General features: G+C 41.4%; 1 protein-coding gene across 1 annotated transcript in view; it reads right to left on the reverse strand.

The window, feature by feature from the left end:
• Nucleotides 1-1,392: 1,392 nt before the first annotated feature.
• Nucleotides 1,393-24,618, reverse strand: part of pkd1b (polycystic kidney disease 1b) — a 35,139-nt gene continuing 11,913 nt past the window's right edge. The window contains 29 exon segments of the mRNA XM_039616668.1: nt 1,393-3,426; nt 3,529-3,640; nt 7,577-7,763; nt 7,871-8,005; nt 8,267-8,477; nt 8,591-8,765; nt 9,198-9,398; nt 11,487-11,641; nt 11,720-11,917; nt 12,973-13,175; nt 13,601-13,758; nt 13,828-13,939; nt 14,107-14,428; nt 14,518-14,661; nt 14,909-15,032; nt 15,141-15,351; nt 15,514-15,654; nt 16,860-17,027; nt 17,159-17,354; nt 17,456-17,621; nt 17,807-17,960; nt 20,537-21,223; nt 21,301-21,445; nt 21,889-22,026; nt 23,026-23,176; nt 23,286-23,414; nt 23,547-23,649; nt 23,858-24,137; nt 24,304-24,444. Coding sequence (XP_039472602.1) covers nt 2,548-3,426; nt 3,529-3,640; nt 7,577-7,763; nt 7,871-8,005; nt 8,267-8,477; nt 8,591-8,765; nt 9,198-9,398; nt 11,487-11,641; nt 11,720-11,917; nt 12,973-13,175; nt 13,601-13,758; nt 13,828-13,939; nt 14,107-14,428; nt 14,518-14,661; nt 14,909-15,032; nt 15,141-15,351; nt 15,514-15,654; nt 16,860-17,027; nt 17,159-17,354; nt 17,456-17,621; nt 17,807-17,960; nt 20,537-21,223; nt 21,301-21,445; nt 21,889-22,026; nt 23,026-23,176; nt 23,286-23,414; nt 23,547-23,649; nt 23,858-24,137; nt 24,304-24,444 — 6,126 coding nt within the window. The 3' untranslated portion in view covers nt 1,393-2,547.

Consider the following 24,618-nt stretch of genomic DNA (forward strand, 5'->3'; position numbering starts at 1 on the left):
CCATATATCGGTTGTTAAGCTTAACATGGGAATGCTTTACAAACATTCAGAGATGAACTTACACACTTGCTTTACTTCTCTCTGGGATAACTTCCTCGGAGATGAAATGCTGGTTTGGTAGCGAGGCTACAAATACACACAGCCGCTTATCACGTGAGCACACTGCTCCGACGCGCTACGGTTATGAGCCGAGTTACGCCGTGTCGCAAGTTTTGTGAGGTGTTTTTTTATATTTAATGTATCGGATTACATTTTTAATTTCTCACCGATATCCGATCCAGTAATTTACGTCAGTATCGGACCGATACCGATCGTAATATCGGATCGGTCCATCTCTAATTTTCACTTCTCCTTTCTTCCTCCTCTTTCCATGCTTTAAAATATTGCAGTTCTTGTGAGCTTTTTATTTTCTTTTTGGATCTTTCTCAGTATTTATTTCTGCTTGAGGGTTTCTTTTAATTTTGTCAATGCGGAGGGGCTACATTTTCCTCTCCATGTGGGACATTTAGTTTTCTTTGGGTTCCTCCATCTGCATGCACTAATTTGTCCGGGCGCCTGGACATTTTTTTTTTCTCTAGCCACTGCTCGTCAGCAGTGAGTTTTGTAGCTTTGTTACCCATTACAACAATACTGCAGAGCCGTCTCTGGTATTAGAGTTAGGAGTGGTAGTTGATATGCCCTTGAACTCCAAGCTATTCATGGAGCGGTGTCAGCTTTACGTGATGAAACACGACCTTTCTCCCTTCTCACCAGTACTTTAGCTACTGACAGGAAATAAAATGACAGTAACAAAGAGCAATCCAGCAGCGCATCGTGCTGATAAAATGATTTACTCTTCACACACAGAAAACACAAACATTTAATATACAATCGCGCAGATCCTTTTAGTGGATCAGTCTACCGGCCCTTCAGGCGGGCAAATCCCTGCACTTTTATACCAGCCCGTGCAGTGGCGAACCTATTTTTGGATCCCTGCACTTTTCTACCAGCCCGTGCTATAGGCGAACAACGCTTTACGCGAGTGTATACGTGTGGGTTTCTTTTACCTTACTGAAACGTCGATGCAGCCGGTTTCGTTAGATCGCTCCACTGAATCCCACCGCCGTGGACCACTGATAAAAACACTGGCCAGAACCCCAATTTAACGTTTCTGGACTTTCTCCTCTACCTAGAGAGGGCTGTCGACAGACTTCAGTGTGGGCTCCCCACGACGTCAGGAATCAGTGTAGATCTCTGTTTGGAGTCACAAAACAGTTGTTATTTCCTATCCGGCTCGAAGGACCCACAAAAAAATATGTCAAGAGCATTTCGTTTCAGTAAGTAAGGAGAGAGACGACAAGCTTGTTAAGACATGTACATGGGTGAGAGCTCTGAGTGAGACTCACACCCAGCTGTAGTCTGCCTTCTTTATTTATACACTCGTTTACACAATGTATAGTTTCATAACTCTGACAAGGGCAAAGGCGTGCTTTCCCTTTCGACAACTCTTCTGCACGTCTTCGTCCTCGTGAATATGGCATAATCTTCTAGCTTCAAGTTCCTTAGGCGTTTTCCTGTTTTTCTCTAAAAAGTAGTTGAAACACTGGTTTCACAAGCAGTTATACAAGAGTGGTTATTTTCCACTGCAGCAATATGCGTGCTAAAGATGTAAAACATAGGCTTTATAAAAGTATAGTAAAACAAGTAAAAATCTCTTAACACTTTGTCTTTAACCAGCACACTCATGGCCAACAGTATCAGAGGCGGTCATTGTTAACCTGGCCCCAACCAATCTGGTATGGAAATCTTATTCTTCATGAACCAGAGTTTATAAGTTTGGTTTGACTAAGATTTTATGCCAGATGCCCTTCCTAATGGAACTATCCCCATTTATCCAGCCTTGGAACCAGTGCTGGAAGAACAATGACTTGTTGCCCCCACTGTCCAGGTTTGTCACTCCAGCACTTAAGTGTCAGAATGTGTTGGAATGTGTTGTTCCTTAAATTAATCTCTTTTCCTTTGGTTAAGTAACAATATAACATGTGTCTGTAAAATAGTCCTAGGCTATGTTAACACTTAAAGTAAACACACAGAAGTACACACATAATGTTATGAGGGAACACTTTCTCTGTTCAAAGATGTGGAGAATAAAGTCAAACTAAACTGTAACATTCTGTTAATTAGGGATGTTTTCTATTTTCCTGTTCCTTGTTATTTGGAATTTTTTATGTAGCTGACCTTCTGCTGCTCCTGCTTCTTGCCAATCAAATTTCACCTTTTCTTAGTTTATAGTTTAATATTGCTATCTCCTGGTGTTAATCTGAGGGACTTTTGCTTGTTCCTGGGGTGGATTTCAAACATATTGCAATGTCTAAATCAAATGGTCATGCCTTTATTCATCTGCAGAGCAACATATCTATAGCACAGTGTCTTTTTTTACCACTTAGAGTTATGGAATGTTGTAAAGTATAGTAAGATGTTAAAAAAAATGGACAACAGTGAAAACTTGTCCTCATTTCGGTCATTCTGTTTTCCAGCACAGACATTTTTCTTCCATTGTGATGTTTCTCACTCAGTCTCTGGTCTTTCAGAGATCCAAGCTTTCCTCTTTACTGGAATCCCATCCCTGATAGATCTTTTTAAGCCTTCTTCACTTTTGGGTCTGGGATTAAAAGCAGAATTGTCTTCTCCATTTCTACATGGACAAACTTCCAAGAGCTGGAATGTCCTCTGAGCAGCATCAGCTGAATGAGAACTCCCAGAATGCCATGCTCTTCTTCTGGGGAACTTTTCAAACTGAGGAGCTTTTGAATACAATACACTGATTGCAGGTGTAGGGGCGGCAACTTCGGAAGAGTACACATCACTAGCTGGCTGAGGTTGAACTGCTACTGACTCAAACTCGGAATAGGAGATATATGTATTGGGAAACATGTACACCGAAGGGACAGAGGACTCGAGTGTAGATGGAAGGGAGACTTGTAGCTTGGGATGATGGAGACTGGTCTTCCTGTGAGTAACTTCTCCTGTTATCCTTCCTTCATCTGCGCCTGTTGATATTCCTAACTCTCCAAAGATTCTTTCACTTTTCTTCTCATAATTTATCGATGTATTCCTTCTCCTCATCTGAACCTCCTCCAGTTTAATTTCTAGGTTGTAAATGTCCTCACTTATCTGGTTGACCCGATCAAAACAAGATAACAGAGCAGTAACACAGGGCAGTAGACTGTCTAGGTACTGCTGGACTTCAAAACCAAGCTCAGACACTGACGAGTCCTCAGACCTATTGGAGAGAGCCGAGGATAGAGAACGTGGGGACGAGAATGTGGAGGACAAAGAACGGGAGCGAGAATAAGAAACGGTAGAAGACAGGGTGGACAGACAAGATTCCTGTGAAAATCTGGAAGGAGGGATGTCCATGCCTTTGAACTTCACCCTGTGTCTGAACTAGAAAGGGGAATAAATGTGCAGAATCAGCAACAACAGCTACAATTTTCAGTTACTCAGCTGAGTAATGATGGAATGCTTCACATCTAATAGACTATTCACCTGTTTAGCCTTAGTGAGTCCCATCCATAGCTTGAGCCTTTTGATGAAGAACTCCACCATTTCGTAGTCCTGAGGTTTAATGGTTGGATGAAACAACTCAGCCTGCTCTGCTCTTTAGAAGACAAAAGAAGATGAATGGCATCAGATGGTTTACTAAACCTTAAAATCCCTCTATGGCCCTGTCTTCAGTAAAATTCAGCAAAACATTTAAAACAACATGCCATTTAACAAAACTTTCTATGATAAAATGTGGCATTCAAAATTTTGTGAACCACTTAGAATTTCTATATTTCCACATAAATATTATTGAAAATATAGTGATGTTTTCAATAATATTTATGTGGAAATATAGAAATTCTAAGTAATAAAAATTCAAAGATCATTTCAACAGTAAGGTATGCAGGCTTACAAAGCGCAACTTCTTTGCCATGAAAGCCCTTTTCTATTTGCCATCAAAAGAACAATTTTCAATCAGAGCTCATCTTCAAAAAGAAAAAAAGGTGCTTATGTGCAGTTTGCTAAAGCTTTTAGGTTGATTGAACTATGTTATGGGAGAAGATAAGGCCACAAGGAAAGTTTTCTGTTTGAAGAAAGGAAAACATTTTAGTCCAGCATAAGAACTTTATCCATTTGTGAAACACGGGGGTGGTACCAGCATGGTTCGATAGTGCTTTTGCTGAGTTTGGGCCAAGATAGCATACCATCATTAATGAAGCAATGAATTATGAGGTCTACCAAGAATTTTCAAACAAAAACATCAGGACATCTATAAGTTACTCGAAAAAGAAAGTGGGTCAGTAGACTATTTGGCTTGCCATCAGCACTCAGCTCAAAAGCCTGCATCTCTGATGTCATGGGAATTGGTGTCTATGGGATGTTTAAAAGATTTACAGATGATTTTACATTCGTTTTTATTTACATTTCATATACTGTTACAACTTCTTTGGAATTTTGCTTTTGTGTTATATTTATGTTCCTTGTGGCGCTTCATTGTTCAATATTTAATATCTGACCATAAATACTTTTGCTGTAACAAAACAAATTTCCCACCTGTGGGACTAATAAAGGTCATCTTATCTTATCTTATCTTATCTTAAATACACACATCTTCAGTGATAAAAACTGATTTGTGAATTTTCATCTGTTATAAACTGTCTCTGTGTACGCAGGAAGGAGAGGACCCAAATGCAGACTCACAGGCGGAACGTGAACTCAAAATGTAGCTTTCTTTGCTGGACCAAAGGAAATACAAACTAAACTGGGAATTGGTATGACTAAGGACACGGAGAGGCACTCAACTATGAGGGAGATCACAGCGCTGGACAGAGGAAAACAAAGGGCTTAAATACACAGGGAATGACAAGGGAGGAGGAAACACACGGGGAACACAGCTGGGGCCAATTACACACAACAAGACAGAGGGCGCAAAGCTAAACATAACACATGAGACGAGGGACCTTCAGAGTAAGAGAAGTAAAACAAAACATGGTGCACACAGCAGGAGACTACCAAAGTAAAACAGGAAGTAACGTTGACACACACAGAGAGACATGACTGACTGGGGAAACATGGATAAACAAGGCAGGCTGGGGAAAACAGAAGGATCACAAGAAGGAAACAAGACACAAGAACTCACACAACCTACAGTATATAAACACAGACACACAGAGAGAGACACAGAGGGCAAAGACACGAGGGGAAAATACTAAATAATCAAGGAACTAAACAAGAAATATAAGAAACTCGAAACAGAATACCAAAAACTACTAAATGAACTGAACATAACCCATAATATAAAATATTACTAGAACACAGGAAACTCAAAATGCTGTATCAAAAGGACCTAGAACCATGACATCATCCTTGTATCTTAAGATGGAATTTCTAGGCAACCAGACACCTAGAAGACTTTCACAGCTACAAATTGCAAAACATCAAATGTAGGCATGGCAAGATTATAAACTTACACGTTTAAAGCCTATGCCACTGAAGGGCTATTTTTGTCTGTATATATTTTATACAGCTGTATATATATATATATATATATATATATGTATATATATATATATATATATATATATATATATATATATATATATATATATATATATATATATATATATATATATATATATATATATATATTTTTTTTTTAAACACAGTTTCTCAAGGGGCTAACAACTTCAACAGTCCCCAAAACTGAGTTGCCTGTGAAAAAAGAGCAAAACCACAACTTAGACATCCACATTATTCACACTCTCATAACACACACACACACATATATATAGGGCCTTGAGGGTGACCACGTTAACGGCGTCCAGAGGACGGTCTGTGTATTCAACCCTACCTCTGGCGCTGGTGCCCACCTCTCAATTTTAAATCCATGTAGACAATGAGGGTTCTCGGGAGGGCCGTGCTAACACCTGCTGCTCTCTGGCAGCAGCACCATGCCCTCCCTTGTTTTAAATGCACTTTAGAACAACACGCAGCAACACTACACATGAGCGGGAGGAGGGAGGTATGGGGTCTTCACACACCCCGCTTCTCTACTAGCCATCGGGCGGGGGCTGGGAGGAGGTGTTGGCTGTCCGATTGGCCTCCCTGCTGCTGCGGAGCCTGGGGCGGTCTGCTTGCCTCCACCCCGGGGAAAGGGTCACATCTCTTGGGTCTGGTGCCGCTTTCCCCTCTGGGGCGAGGGTACCTGGACCCGGGGCATAGAGTATGTTTGGGGAGTATGATTGTGTGTACATGTCTATGTATGTCTGTCCCTACGTTGGGTGAGTGCTGAGTGTTTGTATATGTGTGCATGAGGGTGGGAAAGCATGTTTATGTCTGTGTGTGCCTGTTTGTCTGTGTCTCATATGTCAGGTCGGGTCTTAGACTCCACCTCCCTGGGTACTCCCAGGCCCTCCAAGTGTGGAGGCCATCTCCCCTCACCACACTCCCTGCTGGTAACTGATGCCCTCGGGGTTGGTGCATTGGTGGTTCTTGGTGGCCGGGCTGGGCGCTCAGGTATGCACCAGCTCACTCCCGGTGGCTACTTGGCGGGGCCTGGTGCCTGTCGCCGGTCAGGCCTCTTCCGGGCAAAGGGGCCTCGGCCTCGGCCTCGGGGCCTGCAACTCGGTTCACTCTGGCACAGCTGGCTGCCGGCAGAGCCGGTGGGCACGCCAGTGCAGCCCCTCTGGCTTCTGCCTGCGTGGCTACTGGGTGACCCCTCATCTGGGGATCTCCTCAGCCCTTCCCAGGAGGGTGGCACGGATGCCCCTCCGGTGGTACTCCTTGGGCTCTCGCACTCTGGGGCCTCTGGATGTCTGGAGCCTGGATCTCCTCCATGCCTGCTTCATGCCCTGGGGGACAGGGCTATGGCCCTCTACACCCTCTACCAGACCGTTACATGGGGAAACCTTTTGTATACAAGTGCGTTGATCCACACAGGTGTGCACACAGGTGTTCACTGTTCGTAGACATAAACTACATTTTTCTTAGCTGCTACTTCAAAGCACATTGTGTGCTGTCTGTCCTGCGTGCTGCACAACAACTTTCAATATTTAGTATTTACTGCTGTTCACACTTAGCTAGCTTAACGTGATGGTGTTGTGTTTAGTATGTTGCTTTGTTTTTGTTTGGTTTTTTTTGCTTGTCTTCTCTTCTTTTTCTCTCAACAGGTGATCCAGGAGATTTTTTTTTCTCTTTGTCTTTGTAAGTGCCCTTTCTCACTGTCCCTTTTCCCTTCTGTTTTTCTTTTCCTTCCTCTCTTTCTTTCTCCCTTTCCTATCCCCCAGTCATGTCTGTCCCATCTGTAACAACTGAAAATAAAATAAATAATAACAACAAAGTTTGATCAAATGGACCAATACGGCAATGCCATGATGATCCATTTGGCAAAATAAATCCATTTGGTATCCTTGTTGGTCTTCAGACAACAATTCTGACGGCTAAAGAACCAAATGGGACAGGAAAAAAAAAAAGAAAAAGAAAAAAGAGCAAAACCTACCTTTGGTTATAGCAAACATAGCTATAGCATCAAAAGAAAGATAATGTTGTATACCTGTAAATATGGATAAGAACAGCTCCGCAGAGTCTAGCCAAAAGCCAAACACCTCCTCCCATGAGAAGCAGCCCATAGAGAGGGCCCAGGATGGGGTGGAGCTGGCAGATTCTTTGCAGGACCTTCCGACCATGAAGAAAGGACAAGACTGAGACGCTGGTTTCTTGTGCTGACAGGAAACCTTCTACTGATTGTGAAAAAATCTGAAACAAACCATATCAAGAACCATATCAAATATCTTTCATCACACCTTTTTAAATATCTTTGCTTAAGCTGATGTGTTTCTGCTCATACCACATTCCCAAGGTGAGTGCAGAACAGCAGCAGCAGCAGTAGTAGGACAGCCAGAGGCAGCAGCTCCCTCCAGGCTCTGTGCAACACTCTGCCTATCACAGCCCACCTCTGCACAAACTGTAAGGTTCCCAGCAGCTGGAAATGGGAATGAGTTGGGTTTGTTTTTTAATGAAAGTGAAATATCTGTGGACCAGTGTTATACAATGACAGACCAGCTCTACTTCACCTTTAGAACAAGCAGAGTGAGCAGGATGGCTGCACACTGAGAGGACCTTTGTGACAGAAGGGCAGCACTATGGAAGTTGATGAAGTTGTCTGGTTGGGACCGCAGCTAAATAGCACATAAAGGTTATTGAATACTAATTTTGTTTTGCTTGGTGTAGCTTCAGTGAATACTGAGTATGTTTAAAATGTTATTCTTTACCTGGGAAACACATGACGACGCACAAGACAGGAAGCGGAGCTGCAGGATAGCTGTTGTCAGCAACAAGAAGGCAAGGAGCAGCTGGAACCAGTGATGGCATTGATGCAGATACTGGGCACGCTCAGTGGCCACAGACCACAGCTCCCCAAGCACAATCAGGAGAGCAGAGATGAGCAGAAGAATCTGCGGTATAAAGTCATTGGATTGGGTGAATAAGTACTTTTTATTAATTATTTAGCGCTAAATCTCAGATTATTGTGAAAAAATTTTATTTGAAGGACTGTAGGATTTGTTACCGGGAGTGCCGTCTGAAGGTCCAGTCCTGACACGGATAAAGGGATGAGGAGTGGATGGATAGAGAGACAGGATGTGATGGCTTGTGTCCGAGTCCACTTGAGTTTTATGCACACACACAGAAATAAAGCAGACTCTCTGTGGTACTGAGTGAACTCTATAGAAAGAGCTTCAAACCTGAAATGAAAGAAAAGAAATCATCAAATGAAAACTCAGCTTTTCATTTTTGTTCTTTTTTTGTCGACTAAATATGTAAATGAATGCAATTCGATAAAAAGCATGACCCATGCGTAAAAAAAAGCTTTGATTTTATCATTACGATGGAGGGTAAATGTTATGCAAGAATCTGTGGGCCATAAACGAACAGATAAATAACAACATTAAAAGACGATTGGACACCACAGACAAAATGTGCAACACAGTTTTTTGGTAATTTATGTGTTAATGCTTCATTTGATTTCAGAAGAAAAACAAAGTTCCATTGTTTTGCTTTGGCAAGTTCTAATGGGCTCACACGCCTCATTATTTACAAAAGAGTCAATTCAACAGTATTAATGAACACACTCAGCATGTCTGAGAGATGCACTCCTGTTGCTCAATTCCACTTACTGTTTCCTGCTTTTCCCTGCCATGTGAGGGGCAGTGACAAGCTGGGGTATTGTTCCACTGTTGTTTGACTGAAGGTGAACCACCTGGCTACCGAGCGCATGTGTGTACTGCAGCTGTGTTAAGCCCACAAGTCGCAGTGAGGGGTTTTGGTGGAGATGTGGCACCAAGGTGTGATTGATCCACAGCTCTGTGTCAAACCAACTGCAAGAAGAAAGAGTAGAATAAGCTGAACAGTTGCACTGGGGAGGCAACACAAACACTGTTTCATGCAGTCCACCAAACGTGTATTGACACATAACTGAAAGTAGTCCCCAGCAAAATTACCAGGCAGTAAATTTAAAGCGAGCAGTTATGGACTTATATAATATATTGGCTACAGCCTCCTTGTATTGTGCTGCTGTCCTTTGTTTCTATGTATAGGTATGTGTGCATGTGTGGGGGTGCGGCTGTGTCAGGCACCTTCAAGCCTGGTGGGTGTGGCCCTGGATCATCACACACACCTGGAGCTGACCTAACGTCATCGGGGAGCTACATAGCAGTGTGGCTGAGAGCTCCACTACGCGGGATTGTTATGCGTGACTACCTGTTAGTTTCCCAGCAAGCCAGTAAGTGCTAGTCTGGAATTTTCTGAAGTCTGCCTTTGTGCGTGTTTACCAGGAGGATTTGCGGGAATGAGGAAGCAGCTGGTGGATGGTACACAGGGAGCAGAGACACGGAGCACAGGCATGAAAGGGAGACACGGAACGGGAGTTGGGAACACAAAGGGATTTATTGGTTGTCTTTATTTTCTGCACTGTAAATAAAATGCGCTGTCATCATGACCAGAGTTCTGCATTTGGATCCTCCTTTCCCTCATCCCCACAGGCTGCCAGTGCAGCCATGACACTAATAGAATAGAATAGAATAGAAAAGCCCTTTATTGTCATTGTACATGTACATCGAAATTGTGACTAAAACTAAATTAAAACTAAAGCAAGATTTGAAAAATTATTTTATATAACTGGAAAAAAAGTGGAATTTAAAAAAATTAAATGAACTGAAACAATAGTAAAGTAATGGAAATATTTTGTATATAATACTTTTGTTTTCTTTGTTCTTTTTAAATGTACTTAAAGTAAAAACAACTGCACAATGCAGACTTTTATGATTGGCCTTTTTAAAACCCATTTTAATACCTAATACTTTTCATTTGTTTATTGTTTATTTAAAACAATAAACAAACAATTAAAACTATTTTAAAAAGTTTTTGATCATAAATGTATTTTGTTTTCCAAAAAAAAAACATATTCAGCAAAATAGTTTATTGTATTCCAATTGTTATTTTTTTAAATGGTTGTAACAAGGACTTGGAGTTAAGTGCTTAATTTTGGTTGTTTTATACGACAGTAATAAATAAAATCTTGTCTTTTTAAAATATGTCACTATGTCATTATTTAATAAACTAATTGCATAAAAAAATTTCAAATTTGCCAATATTTTACGCACATAAAACAACCCAAAATCATTTAATGTCATTACGAGTGATGTCCCCAGCAAACATTGTTGAAATGACGTTGTTCTGTTTCCACTGAAAAATCAAAACCTGCTCCACGGTTAGGATAGCTAAAGAAAACACAAATGCACAAACTTGTTGTTTGCTATGTCATGTATGAATACCAAGAAAAAAATAAAAATACTTATTTGGGGGGACCCAGAAGGTCAAAGTTCACAACACTCACCTTTTATCATGTATATGATATAAACAGCATAAATCTGACACAGTTCTTTCAGCGAGTTGGGACCAGAATTGCAAACACGTTACTCTAGTGCAAACTTGCATAAAAAAAATGCAGTTACAAAAGTGCATATGGTGGAAACACAGAGATTTCTTTTCTTAAGGCACAAATAACAGGGAATTTAAATCAAGTGTGCAAACAGGTTTTCTAATGTGTGAAATGCGCAATTTACTACTGATTGTGGCAATAATTGACACTGAAAAAGAAACATCATCTTTTGTTTTGCTTGTTATTCAAATGAAATGTTTAGAAAAACAGCACCAATTTTGTATTCCACCTGTAAAACTGACCCAATTTATTACCGTTATTTGGGGATTGGCCTCACATGCTATTTTGTCCTCTTAAGTAAATCTGCCCCTCTGTTGATTAGCTCACCAATCATTAAACATCTAAATATTTTCTGACCTTTTGAATTTAAAGAACTCAAGACTTGTCCGCACATTTTACGCTGTGTGGCTACAGTGTGTGTGTGTGTGTGTGTGTGTGTGTGTGTGGCATCTGGTGTCACCCTTACTCTTTGAGTGAGGTGAGGTTGGGAAACCCCAAGGGTGACGCGTGAAGACGTCGTTTGATGGTGGAGTGCAGAAGCCTGGCCTGTCTCTGCTCCGTTGCGTCCTGGTAGTTCACCATCAGCACCAGCAACAGAAATAACAGCTGCCACACACAGTGCTGCAAAAAAAGAAAAGAAAAAAAGTGTGATGTCTGGGAAGAAAAATTGCCGATAAATCTTAAATATTTTCTCCTCACCCTCATAAGTGACTGCAGTGCTCGGACTTTGCGAGCCTCCTCTTTCGCCTGCAGCAGGCCGTAGCCGCATGGCGGTCGGACCTTCCCGCTCTGCTCTGCAAACGGCCTCACCACAGTGGCCTCCTGAGCCAGCTGCTCCTCCACCTCTGGATCCACAGGTCTCCACAGGACTGTGTAGATCAAGGCCAGCACACACACCTGAAAAACAGGTGTCAAGAGAGGTTGGATGGAGAGAGGTTGAAGTCCCTGTGTTAGATTTGTATTGTGATTGTCATTTATGCTTAGAAATATCTACTTATATATTCTTAGAGTTTTATAATTAGGTGTAGATTGGTAGAGGTTTGATCCTTAATAGTCTGCAAGCTTTGTGTGCATTCCAGAGCTCTCTGACTTTCACACCCACATTTTAGGAGGATGGGAGAGGTCGTACCCTGTTTTATTGTTTTATGGTAGGATAAACGTATCTATGTCTGTTTTAGGCTAAGTGCATTTTGTTTAGATGAACTGCTGGACTTCCAGGCCAGTAGGTTTAGGAAGTCATTAATGGGTTCACACACACACACACACACACACACCTACACACCCACACACACACACACACACACACACACACAGTGTATTCTTTGTTCACATGCATACCTATGTTATATGTTAATGACCCTATGCATATTTATGTAACCACAATAAAAGGAGTGCTATGGGGAACCTGGCTGAGAGTCTGACGGAGGTCAAGTGGGTGGAACGACACTTGGCTCCAGACAGGCCTCCCCGTGCACGGAAACATAAGAACTTTGCCTACTTGTGTCTTGTTCTTTGCTGTGTAGCAAATTGTCCTGAACGTTCCAGCGAATAGGTTTATGCTATGAACCTATCACCCTGCCCCAACTTCCTCTCAGTACATATGAGAGAGGGTGGAAAGTCTGAACATCCACCCTTATGTGTTAACAATGAGAGCTAAGACAGAGCTTTTTCCTGTTTGCTAACAGTACATCACCTTTATTCGTAATCAAAGAGATAATCAAAGGATAAGTCTGATTAGACTGAAATGAATGTTGTAACGTCTGAACTTTGTGTGAGTACACATGATCCAGCTTCAGCCTCGGCAGATTAGTGTGTGCCTGCAGGAATGCGTGAAAGATAAAAACTGTCTTGTCAATCCATCATTATACAAATGCAAGTCATGCAAGAAAAAGGAGTTGGAATCTGCCAAAACCCAGAGAGGTGAACAAACTGGACCACATGCTTGGACTCACCTTGAGAGGTTCCAGCAGCAGAGCAGAGGTGAGAAAGGCAGAAAGAGCTGATACAAGCCACATGAGTACTACTGTCCTGGAGAAGAAGCTTCCATAGAGTCCCACCACAGCCAGACACACTCCAAGCAGCACAGCAAGCAGAGGGTAAATGACACGCAGCGCCCAGCGAGGAAGTAGCCGGCCTGGCTGACTCCGAGCAACACCTGTTCAAATAAAATCTCCAAATGTGAATAAAAAATTCTAGATAGGATGTTTTTTGTCTCATAGTCTAACAAAAAGATTCCAAACCAGGGTTAACTGTAAAGGGACTCATGGAAATAGTGATGACTACCTCAGTTTCTTATATTCAGCTTCTCCCCAGTACAGTGCTTTGGGATAGAGAAGGCCTTAAACTTATATATAGTTAGCTAAAATAATAATTGTGAATTGTATTTGCATATGTAGTATGGGCGACCTGCTCCGTTACTGGGCTGTTGCATTAGGAATTAGATGCCCACACAGCTCTGTTTCCCATTCTTAAACCATCAAAACACTTTATTGAAACAGTATCCACTCATTGAAGGAGCACTGGAGTACATCTGACAATACATTTGTGGGTACAATTAACAAGAAGAACCTTTTATGGTACCTATGCGTGTCGTGTAGGAGGAACATGTGGAGTCAGGAGAAGTGCTCGGCAGGAAGGTGCTTGCCATCGAGTCTACAGATGGACACTTATAGAGTCCTGTGCCATACTGGGAGTTATCCTCACTGTGCTCTGACCAGCTGCTGCAGGAGGTGCTCCGCCTAAAAACCAAAAAGAGTTGAAGTGATATAGAATGTTCCCTTTCAATAAAGAACATTTATTATCCTTACATGGTTGAGACTGAGGATGTGTTTCTCGGAGAATCCCGCCCACTGTCTGAGTTGCTGTTTTTAGCATCTGCTGTGTCCTCTGCTGCTTCGATAGACATTAGTAAATCCTCCTCTGGTGAAGAATACAGAATCAGACATTATTCAGAAAACTTGGTGTTCCCAGAACAGATTTGGAATCATTTTGCTTTAAAGAAAGTCGGCAAGAAACAGCAAGAAGCAAAGTGCTGGAGACCTTTCACGTGAATAGATTAAATTAATCATGCTTTAACAGTTTCTTACCGGAAAGAGTAAGAAGTGTTGTCAGATTGTGGCTGTGAACTTGGACTCGATTGGAGTTCCTATCTGGGGATTTGTGCGGCGTCAAGTGAAGCTGCATCAAGGCCTTTTTCCGCTTTAGCTGACGAGCAGATGAAGCCTTGCAGGCGTCAGGGGCTAAGGTTGGCTTGGAGGGACTTGAACCCGCTGGTAGACTGAGTAGGCTGTCACATGATGGCCACGCTACAATGCCATCTTCTTGATGTGCTTCGTCCTTCTTGGGCGCCAAACCCGAGGCAGCCCAGAAGTCTAAGATGCTGGAGTCTAAGGCCTTACTCTCCGGCAACTGGAGAGAGATAGAATAACAACTGGGGTTATTTTAAGAAAGAGACAGGAGTAGAATAACAAGGATACTGTGTATATGCATATCCTTACGGATGAAGGACTGTCAGTGACTCGGCCAGAGGAATCTGGCAAAGACAGAAAAGTAGGGCAGGAGAACTCCGATTGGCCAAGGAATACGTCCATCTCCACAGAGTGACAAACAGGAGAGGGAGGGACTGACATGTCCACGGTTACCTGAGTCACATGTAAACATACACCTGCAGCGTTACCATTTCTGAGTGTACTCTCACACAAGTGAGACAACAAACAAAGCATGGACGCACAGCTGACACGCCTCTAATCAGCAACTCTCCGATGGCACGAGTATTCCGTCTAATGTTTTGAAATTAAAGCATTGATCTTCAAGTTACTTTAAACAGGTTCACTAGTAAAAAAATAAATAAAAATAAATAAATAAAAAGTTGATACTGTTTTAAATTACCCGACTGTGAGCTTTTCTAAACAAGAAGCAGAGGAAACACTGGAGAGGAAACACCAGCACAGCAACAGTCATCCCCACAGCAACCGTCTCCACGTTGGCCACCAGATGGGCTGAAATGGGTCCGCTTGAGTATAAGGAACACACATCGGTTTGATCAATAATCCACTCGCTTATATCTGGAATTATTAGATCTTCGAGTATTGACCTAGAAGAGTACTGTCAGTGACATCACCTGTGCCCCACAGTGCCAACAGCTCCATACCACAGAGCCCCCAATGCCAGGTAGAGATGCAGCATAAGGGCACTGCAGGTAGCTCTCTGTCCCCTCGTGAAACAGCTGTGAGGGGGGCGTTCCAACAGGGATAGCCACAGGTGGCGGTCGACCATGCCAAATATCAGCTGGGAGGTGAACACCCTTTTAAATAGAGTGAGCTCCTCTGGACCTTTGCGGACAAATGGAACGGTTCAAAGACAATGAAAGAAATTATTTAAGTTTACAGAGAGAGAAAGCACACAAAGTGGAACTTTGATAGGTCTGCTTAAGAAATGGCCTTAGTGCTTTTCCATTTAAACAGTTGAGTTCAGAGTAACATCTGTAACCTTACAACAGGCAAGTACTTCCTTCTCCACTGTGCTATTCGTCTCATTGTCAACAGAGAGCCAATCGTCTAACAGGAAGAAGAACATGTGGTCTGTCTGAGGGTCCCACACCACCACATGTTGCACATACCATGATGGGTCCAAACCTGTCCACAGAGGCAAGTATAGGTAGCACTTAATAAAACAGCCCATGACATAGGGTGTAATTTCCCCAAAGTTTACTGTGTATTTCTGATACAATTTATCCAAAATTAAGGTGTCATTTTAATTAGCTTAAAATATTTACCAGGAAGTTTACAAGAATGAGGGAGTAACAATTTGAGGTCTTACTGGTAAAGAAGAAATAAAGTACTGTAAGCATTTTCAAAGAAACCTTTGAATATTTTACAATAAAGGAGACACAAATCATATAGTAAATAAATACATTAGTAGTTCCTATTTTCTCTTGTCTTACATTTAAACCACACAATAATTTTAAGGACGCGGGTTGTAATGCTGAGTGGACTAAGTGCTGCATCCTAAATCATAATTACACAATAATTTAAGCTGTGTGAGCAATATTATAAAGTGAGTTTTAGCTCAAATTTAAGGCTCAATTTGATGAAAATTACAATAGAATTTAAATTTATAGGCTGTATTATAAAGTTCTACCAATTAAAAAGGGAAATTCTTTTTGCTTCCGAGTCCCCGGGGCCCAAGCTCAGATGGAAAACTGTCCAATAAAATATTTATTTTCCTTTTGCAAATCGTGTACAGTGACTAATAAAGAAAGGGACCAATTATTATTTATTTATTTATCAGCGCGCAATTAAAAACTCAGCATCTGTGATGGCATGAGGGTGCATTGGTGTACATGGCATTAATGAGTAACTCGAACATCTTTGAAGGCACCATTATTCATGAATAATATATATACTGTTTAGGGGCACCATATGTTGTCATCCGGACATTAAAGGCAACGCCAAACCATGCTGAGAATGTATAGTTCTGGAGTAAGAGTCTGGGTGCTAAACTTTCACACCTGTAACTCACACCTGTCACCCAGTAAAAACACTTGGGCATTATGACTAAAAACAGGAGAAAAGAGGCTCTCCTGAGTTCCCAAATGCTAACAGAGGGGTGTTAAAGGAAAATGTGATCACATATCCAAAGTGTCCATGTGTAACACACAACAAAACAAAACACAAAACAAAAGAAATGTTATTCCTACTTTCAGCATTTGATTTGTTTGCTATTTTGCAAATCATTGAAGGTAGACTAGACGGCCTGTTGTTTGATTTTGTACACCTGAGGGAACAGAACTGGAAATAACCAAGAGGTCTGGTCCAATAATTGAGACCACATAATGTACCTGTGTTATCATGCCAGATGCGAATTTTCCAGACTTCTCCCAGGTTGTCATCTGTCTCCACATGAAACTGGTCCAGGCTGCCACGCTGGAAAGCTCCATCCCTCTGCAGATGGTGCGAGCCGCTCTTTTTCACACCATACAAACTAATGCCAGCGTGCGCCGTAGTTCCTGATGGGTAGCACCACAGAAACGATCACTTTCCATTTAATTTTAAAGCATTCAAACATGATAATTCAGCTGTTACATATAATGTTTGGCTTTTCATTTTCTGTCTCTTTAATGTCTTGTCTTTGGCTGACCTGCCCCGGGCCTCCAGCCAGTCTTTACCAGCACTCTGTAGTGGTACAGCCCGGGTCGCCCACACAGAGGAACCTGACTCAGTCTCAGGCTGTCTAAGTGGTCCAGCTTGTGGGCAATGAGCCCCACCAGCAGGTGAATCAAAACCAGGGCAGCACAGATAATCCCTACCACCATGTTCCTCACAGGTTCTCCTGACTGCAGATTTGAATAGGGGGAGAAGGAAAAGAACAAAATTGATGCATTTATTTTATTTTAAAATATCTACAGCTGCTGTAATCCTCTGTGTTCTCACGTACAGGTGGTAGCAAAACAACAGCCCCTGGATGAACAAACAAACTGGCCCCAAACATGGTGAGGTGCTGGGTGAGACAGAGCGCTGTGTGGAGTGTGCTGCCCTCTAGTGGTCGAAGACCTTCCCTGCTCCAACGCCTCTCCTTCACATTGTAGTACTGGCACAGAGAGCTGAACACGCACACCGACACATCGACTGGACCGCCGTCGACAAGAGATGAACTCAGGTTGACAGAAAGAGGCGTATCTGTCCCATTTAGACTGTTGTAGAGGAAAATTAATTCATGTGAAGGTCATCTTTATTCATCAAAATGAGCAATTAGAGCAGTGAGTTGCAGAAGAGAGCCATGACTCACAGGGGAGACAGAAAAATGGTTTCTTCCGAGGAGCTGGCCAGATGAGAGAGTGTAAGAGCCCACTCTCTCACCAGGGAATCCTGGGATGCATTAGTCCTCGGCACTGCAGAGCTCGCTTCAATCTTGACATGTCCTACGGGCAGTGGAGTTGCTCCTAGTGATGTATAATGTAGTTTAAAAGCAGTTATTTTATTAATAATAACACAAACAGATATTGCAGGTTTAATAAATAATTATGTACAAGAAGCACTACATGGTTGGTCCTGAAAGGTACCTCCTATCCTAAAATGTGTACACTCATGTTATGAGTACATTTATTAATGAAAATGTATTCATACTTTGTAAGTATGGCAATCGTTACATTGTTTAGGACTGACATAAGTCACAGCAACACACTGATTATTTTTAAACAGTATTATTTTATTTATCTAAAAAGATAAAAAGCTATTCCCTGACTGTGATGTTTGCCCCCTGAGGTAGTCACTATGGACTATGATAAACTAACTAAGAACTAGAATCATGCACAACAGACGTACAGTGCTATTCTTTCTTTTTTTGTTTTGCATAGTTGTCACACTTCAATGTTTCTAACAAATTTTAGCATTAGACAAAGATAACCTGTAAAAATACAAAATAGCTGTTTTTTTAAAGCTTTGTAAATCTACCTTGCCCTATTTGAAAAAGTGATATGATGTGAGCCATTATTCACAAATGGAAAAAATTTGGAATAGTGGTGAACGTTCCTAGGAGTGGCCGATCTACTAATATTAGTTCTAGAGCAGATCACCGACTCATCCAGGAGTCACAAAAGAACCCAGACCAACATCTAACAGCTGCAGGCCTCACCTGTCTCAGTTATGGTCAGAGTTCAAGATTTAATAATATGAAAGAGACTGGGCAAAAATGGCACCCATGGGAGAGCTCCATGGCAAAAACCATGGAAAACATCCTGATGATCCCCAAGACTTTTGGGGAAAATACTTTTCCCCTCAAAAAAGATTGATAAGACAAAAGTTGAACTTTTTGGAAGGTTTGACTCCTGTTGCATCTGTTGTCAAATGAACACAACATTTCATAAAAGAAGACCATACCAACAGTCAAACATGGTGGTGGTAGTGATGGATTCTCCTCTCTTCCATAAAATCCTGAAGGAGAAGGTCCAGCCACCAGTTCATATCCTGAATCTTAAATTTACTTGTGTATGCAGTAGGACGATAAAAACACACCAGCAAGTCGACTTCTGAATGTCTAAAAAAACCCACGCAAAAAGTCACAAATCTTGCTGAATTAAAACAATTCCTCAAGGAAGAGTGGGTCAAAATCGCTCCACATGGATGTAAAAGACTCACTGCCAGTTATTTCAAATACTTGATTGCACTTGCTGCCAAGGATAGAACAATCAGTTATTAAATTATTAGTTTTAGAGTGCAATTATAACCAGAACCAGGTAGGTTTGGATAACTTCTTTCCCTTAATAAATGATATCGTCATTTACTAAAGTAAAGACATAATTTAAATCTTTGTCTAGTATTAAAATTTGGTTTCTTATATGAAATGTACAGGTTTGATAAAATGTGTAATGTGTAAAAAATATTATGTAAGAGAGGGGGCAAATATATATTTTTATAGAACAGTAGCTTTGGGTCTGAAAAGCTCTAAACCTGTATATTATTTAGCAGCCACCAAGAGGCTGCAAAAAATGTTTGGTCCTTTTGAAGTATATAAGAAAATTCCCTTGGCCGTTGCATTCATTTTGGGTTATATGAATAAAACATTTAATCCATTTTATAAATTTAAGTCATAGTGCCAGAAAGAATGACTATCCTGGCTAGGCTAATTCCCACATAGCAAAATTGGTATGGCCCCGATCTGGCCCACACAATGTGCTTACACATGGCCCACATAACGCAAAGAATGATGGCCATTTGGTGGCTCAGATCTGGTTTGCCAGAGGTGGTCCACACATGGGCCAGCACAAGGCCAGCTGCAGACACACTGGTGGTCCTGTGCTGGCCCACCCTAACCCTAACCCCTAACCCTAAGGATCTATTTAATAATTTTAATAATATTTAATAAGTGTATGATTTTTGCACAGAGATCCTCTACTAGCTCGGCACATCTGGTTTCAAAACACAAGAATAGTGATGATGACAGTGCTCATCTCAAGGCTTCAGACTAGAGTATTTATTTACACCTATTTTTCCTGGTGTAAAAACATCACAGAAAACATAAATGCATCCTGGTAATCAAGATAGCTAGTTAGCGCAAGCATTAGCTGATAGCTCCCCAGCTCACTCTTCTTTACCTAGTAAATGTATTTATTTATAAACAACAGTCCAGGATGTTAAACAGTTATACCAGCCTTATGAATATTTTATGAAGAGAAGAGGTTAATGTCTTTAAAATCTATGTCAGACCTAAAAAACACAATGTTCTAAACTCAATATGAACTTTTGTAACTGTGTTTGCAAGAAAACCCCACAGAGCTCCATTAAGTATCAGGCTATAAAAGCAATGAGCTGTGACATGCTACAGGACCCCATAGAGTTTAGGAACTGTGTATTGACTTAATAAGAGGCTTTAAACTAATAAATAGTAGCTTTTGTGTTCATATTTGTAATGGGCATTTAGCTAAAAATAAGAGCCAAATTCTACACTCATGAAAACAGAAACAGGAAACAAATCTGGAGCAGGACAGACCCAGAGTAAGAAAAAAAAAAGCAACTGTACCTGGAGCCAAGGTGAACTTGAAGGAGATATATAAACCTGCATTTTCATCCAGGCTATCTGGAACTTTTACTGTGAAGTTCAGCTGTCCTTTAGTCGGTAGTGTTACAGTAAGACATGTCCCATTCCCATCTTCACGTACTCCCTCATTTCCATGATCCAAGGAGTACTTATTTGGCAGGGAGACCTGAATGGCTTGTTCAGGGTCCAAACCCACAATGGGTATGGGCTGACCCTGAGGAGTGCTGAGCTCCATGGCCACAAGAGTGGTGGAAATTGGAGGATTGGCTCCTTCCAGTAAAGCGTTGGCATCCAGTATTTTTTCCAAACCGAACAACACCTGCACCACCTCAGACTCTGTATTCTCCAGACGAGCTATCAGGGACGAGGGCATAGTAAACTGACAATGATGAGAAGCCTTAGATTTGTCAGGAAATGACGACTGTCTTGTTATCTGGTTTGACTGGCAGAGGAGATCAGAAGGGTCTCCTTGGAAACCCACTGAGGTGATATAGTTGGTGGAGAGCAAAAAAGGCACCTCGCCAGAAACATATGAACGCATCAGTGTGCGCATTAGAGCTCCAGCATAGCTCAGTGCTGACAGGGAGATTACTGATGTTCCCTGCAGAGTTCCCGAGTAGGCTGGGTAAAAACCACTGGCTGATTCAGACGCAGCTGCCAGAGTACCACCTGGAAACACATAAAAAAAGGTAAATTTCATGTCAGTACATGACTATTTCATGCAGGAGATGGTGGTTGGCCAGCACCTATGACATTAAGGATGTTTCTTCCTGTATCTGCAGCTGACAAAACGGCAGGATCCGTCTCTTTCTCTATTACATGGATCATCTTCCCCACAGTTTCCAAAACTTTCTTCTGAGAGGTTTCACGTACCAGCTCACTGGGAACAGACTGGAATAAAGAAAACATGCAATGTCAACACAAGCAAAAAGAAAAAGAAGAAGACTACGCTTCACACAGAACATAATGTAATTATAATTAGCTTGAGCCGCAACATAAAAGTCACGCTCTTGTTACTAAATCTATAATTATGATCCAGTAATATAATGTAAAAGGCTGAATTTCTGCATAATAAGTAAGTAGATACGTAAGTTTTTTTACATTGTAGTATTGCTATTTTTTTCATGAACCCCACACAGCAAGATACCGAAGCCCAAAGTTGTTCCATTTCACGTCTGTGAGCTAAATTAAGCTCGCAGTGGGCGAGTGGTACTGACCTTTTCCTTCAATTCTCTACCAGAAAGCCAAGTACATTTTTCCAAAATGTCAAACTGTTGCTTCTTCCCCTCAAGCTCACAGTTTTATTGTCTGGACATTGTCTGTGGGTTCCTTACCACAGACTGTGACAGTGTCGCGCTGATCTGATCAACATCTAGTAAGGTGGACACTGGGAGAGAGGCGAGAGCTTCTGTTACATTTTCGCGGATCTCCCTCCTATCCATGAGTCCCTCGGTGGTCCATTCAAAGTCCATCTGGTGAAAGGAGTGATACCAGTAATGTAATATCTTTAACAAGTGCAAAAGTCACACCCATGATGCTTGTAGTCTTCAGTCATCTTGTGGCGGAGATCATAATCTTTAGTTTAACCTCTTTCACCAGGTCACTTGCCATACTTTTAGGACAGGATTGAGTTGTGTTTTAGCCATATGCTAAGCTTTCAGAAATTAAATAAACTAGTGTTTGCGTCCTGATGAAGTGTCATAAATGCATTTTGGTTTTGTAGTACATTTTAGTCTGCTAAATTTTCAAAATAGCCATTAAAAGTGGTGCATATCAACCCAACCATACCTTGACACCTGAAGTGCTACATTTTAACAGGTTGAAGATTCTTTTCGGGAGCCAAGTGCAGAGTCAGGACTCAAAGTAACAAATAATAGTCAAGCTTTATTACAAAACTAGTAGCTACAAGCCAGAAAAGGAAATCAATAAGGGGTAATCCAAGTAAAATCGTTTTCCAAAAGGGAACCAATATGACACAGCGATAAAGAGACTTAATTTTAAAGAACATCAAAATACATAATGAGTGGCAGGGCAATCAGGATGTTGGGTGCAAGAAGTTATCAAGACACGGTGTAAGACCATTCACCCAGGAGAGCTGAAAGCCCCAGAGTCACATGATTGCCAAAGAAAAAAAGGAAATGAATGATCACTGAAACATTAACTTGACAGAGTGAAAACCCATAGGGAAACACATAGGACACTAATAGAATGTTAATCTTATAATCTAAACTAAAACAAAACAAAAAAAAAACAGGATGTAAAGCTCAAGAAAAAAATCTCTAATACCAAAGTCCACAGAACTAAATAGATCTTAAATATAGCATCATTCATAAGAAATGAAAACACAGGCTGTGAATGATAATAGAAACAGAGAAAACCAATAGAAATGGCAAAAATAAAAAAATACATGAGAAAATCCACAGACCATGACACATGCAGTGGAATATGAAAATATGACATTGACACGCTACCTGATTGAGCTTGCTGGTGAGGGCAATGGAATATGGGATGATTTCTTGAGGGTTACCATGTTGGACCAAACCCCACAGTTCAGTCTGGCTCTTGTTTTTCAGCCACTGACTGGCAGCTTCATTGACTGCAGGATTTTCCACTGTCAGTGTTCTTGGGAATGCAGAAATGCAGTTCAGTGCATTAAACTTTACAGATACTGGGCCTGAGGTGTATTATTCATAAAGAATTCTCTTAAATTTTAACTAACACAACTTCTTGCCTGTTTAAAGCCACAGCTTTTGCCCCTTGATGGTTCTCTACAAGCAGAATAACTCTGATAACTGACACGGTTTCTCGTTGTCCAGGACTTCCCACAGGGACCAGTGTGCTGAATGTTGACTGTGTGCCCCTTGGGAGAAAAATTCAGACAATTCAAACTATAACTTTGTGTTATGAAAGGCTTAATTTTAAAGGAATAACTAAGCCTGCATGCACTTGGATGTACCTTGTCTATTAATAACTGCAAGCTGAGGCCATTTACCTATAGAGTGTGAGCACAGGGCACACAGTGCTAATGAGTTGACATAATGCCACCTGGAAGGTATAGATCAACTGAGAGACTCTGCTTTCATCATCTTGCCATCCTGTCCCAGAGAGAGCAGATGTTAGACACAGCCATAAACAACAACGTACATTAAAGTCCAGCTGTGTGATTTGAACTTGTTTTATTAAATTTGTCAGTTGGGTTAAAAAGTAGGAAAAAACCCAGACATTTACACTTTTGACCCGTCAGATGAAAACATCAATGCAAATTAGATTGTGTAGCCCTGTGGTTTTATAACTTAGTGATACCTGAACAGTTGTAGGTGACCTTTGTCTCCAGTAGTTGTATGTCTGACTCTGGACTCAGATCACACAGGCCGCCATGTGGTGGATTGTTTGTTTGTATCATCAAGATGGCACTGCCCCGCTCCCCACTGTGAGGCTGGGCTACATCTAGGGCAAAGTAATAACTCTGTCCCGGCTGAAGGATACCTGATCGCACCACCAAGCTGCGAGAATATTTCCCTTTAGTGGTGACCTCATCAAGGACAAGGGACAGACCACTTTGATCATGAGCTCTCCATTTGTACTGTAGAAGACACGTTCATGAATCACAGTAATAACAAAAATCTCACTATATGTGGATATTTACATATCTCCCAATGTAACAATAATCAGCCTGTCATTGCCTTAATTTATCTACTAAATACAACCTCATGCAATATTTCTTTTGCATTTAATTTCACAATAGTTACCTGTGCCTGGTCATCACATTGTCCACAATGTCCAGAAAGGACAACAGGGGTGTTGTAACTGATGTGGTTAGCAGATGAGTGAACAGAACAGGATACACATTCTATAGTCACAGGAAGTAAGTGAGCTTCACTGACAGTTACCTGAAAGAAATAAGACATCTGTAGGTGCTGCTGGTGAAAGACTATATTGTAATGCAAGCAAATATAAGGTTTGATGGTTTCAGCCCAGTAGCTTCTTCCCTCAGTGACATGTTCATCCATACCTGCTTAAATCTCCAAAATCATCTGATTGCAAGCAATATTCAACATAACTCC

The sequence above is a fragment of the Oreochromis aureus genome, linkage group 8, assembly GCF_013358895.1.
Source record: "Oreochromis aureus strain Israel breed Guangdong linkage group 8, ZZ_aureus, whole genome shotgun sequence".
In the NCBI taxonomy this organism is placed as follows: domain Eukaryota; kingdom Metazoa; phylum Chordata; class Actinopteri; order Cichliformes; family Cichlidae; genus Oreochromis; species Oreochromis aureus.